This window comes from Sceloporus undulatus, chromosome 7 (assembly GCF_019175285.1).
Source record: "Sceloporus undulatus isolate JIND9_A2432 ecotype Alabama chromosome 7, SceUnd_v1.1, whole genome shotgun sequence".
Classification (NCBI taxonomy): Eukaryota; Metazoa; Chordata; class Lepidosauria; order Squamata; family Phrynosomatidae; genus Sceloporus; species Sceloporus undulatus.
The window spans coordinates 50,491,068-50,497,746 of record NC_056528.1 but is presented as its reverse complement, the minus strand read 5'-3'; the positions used below and the strand labels follow the sequence as shown (position 1 = coordinate 50,497,746).

The 6,679-nt window shown below is 43.5% G+C and overlaps 1 protein-coding gene across 2 annotated transcripts in view; it reads right to left on the bottom strand.

The window, feature by feature from the left end:
- Positions 1–3,660: 3,660 nt before the first annotated feature.
- VSIG4 (V-set and immunoglobulin domain containing 4) overlaps positions 3,661–6,679 on the bottom strand; it is a 9,539-nt gene continuing 6,520 nt past the window's right edge. For both annotated transcript variants that reach the window (XM_042480517.1, XM_042480518.1), the window contains 4 exons: positions 6,101–6,157; positions 5,721–5,834; positions 5,268–5,289; positions 3,661–4,539 (listed from right to left, as the gene is read on the bottom strand). In XM_042480517.1, the coding sequence (XP_042336451.1) occupies positions 4,311–4,539; positions 5,268–5,289; positions 5,721–5,834; positions 6,101–6,157 (422 nt within the window). In that variant the 3' untranslated portion in view covers positions 3,661–4,310. The remainder of the gene's footprint in view (positions 4,540–5,267; positions 5,290–5,720; positions 5,835–6,100; positions 6,158–6,679) is intronic.

The following is a 6,679-nucleotide window of genomic DNA, read 5'->3' as shown; positions in this document are numbered from 1 at the left end:
CCTGCGTTTCCCAGACTTTTAACTCTTGGCAGTTGTCATTAATAAACTGGCAGTAATTCTTGGCCGGTTGGGTGACACATTTCTAATATTGAAGACGGTTTTGCAAAAATGATATCGTTCAGTAGAAGATAAGGTTTGCTGAGTCTAGTTTATAGATAGGAGGCGAAGCACTTCGACAAAGCCCTTAAAAGCGCTTGGAAAGTGGTAAGTATTGTTTTCGGCTCTTGCTTTTCTCGCTAACCTAAAATAATGTGGTGATTTGAGCAACTGTCTGCAAATTTCCAAAATCAGGTGAGATTGGGTATATTCTTGGCTGGTGGTACATTGGTCTTCATTGTGTTTTCCTGTTCTTTCTTCCATCATATTTTTTACCAGTGAAAAATATAATTGTAGGATTATAGGAGCCTCTGTTTGGAAGCATCTAGTTTCTTAAAGTGGCTTCTACCTCCCAGAATTATTTTTAAGCCTCCTTTTATTTTGGATTGGGTAGCTACCCTTTTTGCTTGTATTTTTGGTAAAGATAAATATGTCGATAGGATTAAAAGGATGTATGTCAGTTTTTTAAAGCCTGTTGCAAGACTTGAAATGCTACATATCTTGAAAACTCGGCTCATTTCCATGTAAAGGAACTGGATACGACCCAAAGAGGATTGTCTTTTGTAGGTACCTGCCATTGAAATCAAGATGGCTATGATGGCTCTCTGAAACATATCCTAGGGTTTTCTTGGAAAGGTTTATCCATGGCCATGGCTGGATAAGCCTTCCTCTGTGGCAGTGGTTACCAAACCTTGGTCCTCCAGGTCTTTTTGGACTTCAGCTCCCATAATTCCCAACTGTGGGTCAAGCTGGCTGGGGCTTCTGGGAGCTGAAGTCCAAGATCCCTGTAGAGCCAAAGTTTGGGTTTAAAAAGTTGCCCAATGTCACCCATTGCATTTCCACAGCTGATTTGAACCCTCAAAGCACCAGATCTCACCTGATCTTGGAAGCTAAGCAGGGTCAGCCCTGGTTAGTCCTTGGATGGGGGACTGCCAACCAATTCCAGGGGCTGGAGGCTCTATTCCAGAGGAAGGAACTGGCAAAAACCACCTTGGAGGATTCCTTGCCTAAGGAAACCCTATGAAATTCATGGGGTCACCATAAAAAAAGCAGTGAGAATATGCACAGATTTCTCTCCTCTTTCATCCTCAGCTCACTTCGATTACTTTGTCCAAAGTGCAAAAGTAGTTTTTGTGCTCATAAAAACTCTCAAATAGGATGCTCAAACATGAGCAGAAGACTGTGCCAAAATATATACTGTGCCCAAATAAAAAATACGGTGAATACTGTGCCAAAATAAATACAAAGGGGTCTTGGTGGCGCAGTGGTTCAATGCCAGTACTATAGGCACAACATTGTGAGTTCAAACCATGCAGAGCTCCAAGGTTGGTGCAGCCTTCCATCCGTTCGTAGGTCGGTAAAATGAATTAATTGGGGGCAATTAACTTACAGATTGTAAACTGCTTGGAGAGTGTTGAGTTCACTATGAAGTGGTATAGAAATGTAAACACTGTTGCTGTTGCTGCAGCAGGATGTGGCGATCAAGGATTGCATGCCTAGCACTGAGCTGCATCCAAAGGAGATTGACTGAGTTTTGTCTACTTTTCCTAAATCTAGGCTGCGCCCGGGACAAAGGCCTCTCCGCTCATCCGCTTCCTTTTGAAACCCATTTGCGGTGTTGCCCTCCGTGTATTTGACGAGCTGATTTGACACTCCGTCTGTCCCAGAGTGTCAGTTTGTCAAATATACAAAGGGCGGCATTTGCTCAGCTGCGAGGATCGGCCGAGAAAACTGGACCAACGTCTGACTTTTGCAGGAGACCCAAGAAGCGATGCGGCCAGCAATACCATCTCCAGAGTTTTACCTTTCAATCTATAGTTACCAGCTTCGTATCTGTAATTATTTCTTGGTTGATTGCATTCCTTTCCCGCCTTTCTTCCAATGAAGATAGTTATGTACTTGGCTTTCCAGCTCCACGTGAAACTTTAAGGATACTTTAAGGCCTCTCCCCAATTCGGCTATAAACGCATTCTCCCCGTTCTATGTATCATCCCACCATTTTGCCCAGTGGATCATTGTTATTAATTATTGTTTTAATAGACCAATTTTAATTTGCAATATGATTAATTCTTTTTGAAGGGTGTGTGTGTGTATAATATATAGTACTTACAGATTTTATGTATTGCATACTGACTGTGTTTTAATCACGTAAGCCGCTTTGATTCCTCTTGTAGCAGAAAAGCGGAGTATAACAATAGAAAACCTGTTTGCATTTTAAAGGATATCAAGGGCATCCGATGCATGTCTACTCCAAAGTAAATCCCATTGTGTTCCAGGGGATCTAATTTGAGGGGGAAATGTAGTAAGTTGATAAGCAGACAACTCACCGGAGTTTAAGTCCTCAAGATGTCCGAAGCATCTTGGACAGGCGCAGACTAGATTCAAGAAGAGCAAGGCTTTAAGCCAAGATGGAGGCACATTCTCATGCCAGGAGCCAAGCAATGGGGTTAGTCCTCATAAGCCATGGCCCAAATCCTCTTGGTTACTCCCAACCTGATTAGATCCATTGAATCAGCTGCTGAGTGGTAAGGCAACATGTAGGTACACTTGTAGGATCATTCACTTGGATGGACCCACAATTTAGTCTCAGCCCCTGCCATGCAACAATGCACAATTAAAGCACACCTGTGTGATGGCCATCCATTATCGGTTTAAAGACCTCCAAAGGAGGACAGTCCACCACTCTCCAAGGCAGTCAAGCTGTGAAACAAACCTCACAGTAAAGATATTCTTCCCAATACTGGGGTGGAATCTCTTTTCTTGCCATTTGAACCCATGGGTTCTAGACCAGCAGTTCTCAACCTTCCTAATGCCGCAACCATTTAATACAGTTCCTCATGTTGTGGTGACCCCCAACCATCAAATTGCAGTGTGTCAGTTCCTAAGACCATCGGAAATATGTGTTTTCTGATGGTCTTAGGCAACCCCTGCGAAAGGGTCATTTGACCCACAAATGGGCCATCGCAACCCACAGAACCGCTGCTCTAGACTCTAGAGCAAGAGAAAACAAACTCAGTCCATGACACTTTCAGGTATTAGAATCATAGAATCATAGAGTTGGAAGAGACCACTAGGGCCATCCAGTCCAACCCCATTCTGCCATGCAGGAAATCCAAATCAAAGCATCCCTGACAGATGGCCATCCAGCCTCTGTTTAAAGACCTCCAAGGAAGGAGACTCTATCACCCTCCGAGGGAGTGCATTCTCATGACACCTGTCAGTCTTCTCTTCTCCAAACACACCCAGCTCCCCCAGTTGCTCTTCATAAGGCTTGGTCTCCAGACCTGTGGTCATCTTGGTCATCCTCCTCTGGACACATTCCATCTTCTCCATATCCTTCTTGAACTCTGGTGCCCAGAAGCCAGATTTCTCCAGGTGAGGTCTGACCAAAGCAGAATAGAACAGAAATACTACGTTCCTTGATTTGGAGACACTGTTGAATCAATAGGTCTACTCTAAATAGGACTAATAGTATTTGGACCCTTTGTAAGATGATGACAATGATGATGACGATGCTTGCAATGCCGCCAGAAAGTGTGGGGGAAAATATTGTTCAGACAAGCATTCTGGGAATGTATTTATTACGCATATAAAATGGTGACGTTGGTCATTCCATACAGAAGGAACAGAAAGGGCAAAACCATGGTGCCATAAGAGATCAGAATTCCCATGCATGGCTGTCTGTCCCTTTTTGCAGCACTAAGATACATAGACAACGGTTGCGTCCACACTGCATTAATACACTATAGCGATACCACTTTAGCAGCCATTGCTTCTTATCATACAGGAGTCCTGGATTTAAAAAATGACAGATCAAGCAGCGGATGAAAGATGTTTACCTTTGTCTGCTGCTATTTTCTGTTGTGTTTTTATATGCGAAGTTTCGTATCCCTTTGCTTCGTATTTTGCATTGTGCTCTTATGCATGTTTCTCCTATATATATGGAGTGATGGGGAACTCATATTAAAAACCTGTTTGGAAGTGACCTCTAAAAGAAAAATCTCTTGTAGCAGAATTTGGTTCTTACGTTCCATAAAAATACACTTTGAATTCTTTAGACTTTCCTAGATGGCAAAGAGCATGGAGGGCTCCAGTCACAGAAAACAACTTTATGGGAATCCATTAAGGAGAGACCAAAGATCAGAAAATGCTTTGCTTTTGAGCATCCTTAAAAGTCCAGCAAGCATGCAGCCCCATACTTAGGGATTTCTCCCTTACTTGGCGTTGGTCCCTTCATACTCCAACTCCATCTTGTTCACAAGGAGCTCGTACTCGTTCTCCGGCTTTGTGCCCATCGCAACGTATTCGCTGCCCTTCGTCGGTTCCTCGGAGTAGTCGTTCTCCACATTACGGTTGGGTTCCTCATAGGTGCCTTCGCATGTCCCAAGAGACGCATCTCCTCGCCTCTCGTCTCCGGATGCGACATTCATGGAGTTATTGTTGCTGAAACGGAAAGCAAAATCTTCAAAACTTCATGGAAAGCAGTGACTTGAAAGGTAAAAGTGTGACTTCAAGTCATTTAGGACTTATGGTGCTCAAAGGGTGAACCTATTGTGAGGTTTTCTGGGCCAGATTTCCTCAGAGGAGGTTTGCCATGGCCTTCCTCTGAGGCTGAGAGAGTGTGACATGCAAAGAAAACCCTATGGTAGGGTTGCCTTAGGGTCACCATAAGCTGAAATGACTTGAAAGCACACAATAACAATGGTTTCAATCCAGAGCCTTTCTCTGAGGCTGAGAGAGTGTGACTTGCCAAGAAAACCCCACGGCAGAGTCACCTTTGGATCACCATAAGTTGGAAACGACTTGATGGCACACAACAACAATGATAGTTTCAGTCCAGAAAAGACAACAGACAGTGAGTCTGTTCTTGCCTCTTCCAAGAGCTTTGGGTTTTTCAACCCTCCTTGGATTTTTCTATCCAAGGTATCAGGCCCTAAAAGTGCAGACAGATAAAGAGAGAAATCTTGCTATATCTCTTGCAACAGATTTCCTTTGCCCACCCATGATTTCTAGTCTCCCAAGAGAACTATTTCTCATCTCTCCTCATGAAAGAACCCTGAGTTGTAACCATAAATACTCCAGACTTTATCCCTTTATCCACATCCATCTGTCCGAGGCGTCCTGGGTCAAAACATTCCATATTGCTCTGGCGGTATCCGAGGAGCACTTACTAGGAGACTTTGTAGGTGTTATCTGAAAGAGATAGATGAGAAAAATCATCTCCCAGGCCTGGTTTAAAACTATGAACAACATGCATTTGAAGCAATAAAGAGCAGAGCAGCTGGGCCATGGAGACCAAGGGTGAGCGACTGTGCCATTCTTGTGCTATAGCTCCATCCAATGGAAATTGGGGGTTTGCGGTTCTTTTGTCGTCTCTGCCCTAAAACAACAAATTCCCAGGTTCCGTAGGATGGAAGCATGACAGTTAAAGTGGCGTCAAACGGCAGTCTTTCTACAGTGTAGATGCACCTCTTGTCTCCCATTTGGAAACGCAAGAAATTTGGGGGTAATTTCAATGGGGAGGGCAAATGTTTGGAGAGCAAAACCTTCATTTTACCACCAACGACCCTGAAAACCCTTCTACGCAATCCAAGGAGCCTTGTCTGCACTTCTCCCAGACTCACCCGATTTGGCCCTTCTTCTGCAAAAGGCGACGGAGAGGATGGCCAGGACCAGGACCACGCAAAGCACCGCAATGAGGATGATGATGTAGAGAGGAAGGGCGGCTGTCCGAGGACCTGGAAGAAATGGGATGAAGATCCAGGTTTCCATTAGCAGCCATTGCAATGCCTCCAAAATACAGAGAGAAGCACTCATTGGTAGAACGCTGCACCCCAGGAGTTTCTTTTCAGATTGCTCTCCAACTCAAATGACTTTCAGCTTCAATTTCCCATTGACAGATGGTAAAAGGTACTTGTGGGACTAACATAGCAACCTCTGTCCACTACCAAAAGCCATTAAAATAGTGCTTTTCCTTGCAGTTTTCCCATATTGTGACATTTACCTTGCCTTTCAGAAACCTTTCCATGAGATCCAAATGTTGACTGAGTTGTTCCTGCACCTGAAAAAACAGCCAAAACCTGAGAATCCTTGGCATTTGTATTCTCAAAACACAAGCTAAGATTTAAAGTAGAGTTACACAAATACATCAGATGTAAGATAAGAGCACCTGATGTTAGGTAAAATGAGACTTAGGTAGAAGAAAGTCAAAGTATTTGTGTTATATGTATTTTATAATGTATACGATGAATGAGATGTTGGCACTTATGTGTGCGAGTCTTTTAGCCATTGTATGTGTTTATATGTTGTGTGTTGTATTCTGGACTGAATGGCGAGATCAATAAATCTATTTAAAAATGCATCAGAGGAAGCAGACTTTGGTTTACAAAAGCTCATGCTGCCAACTTCTTTCTGTCTCAAAGGTGCCACAAGATCGCTCTCTAGACTGATTCTACATCCTTGAATTCTTTTCATAGAGTAGTTTATTTAATGGGTTTTAAACTTGCTCATTTGCTTGCCTCTCTTTCGCCCTTCCTTCCTTCCTTCCTTCCTTCCTTCCTTCCTTCCTTCCTTCCTTCCTTCC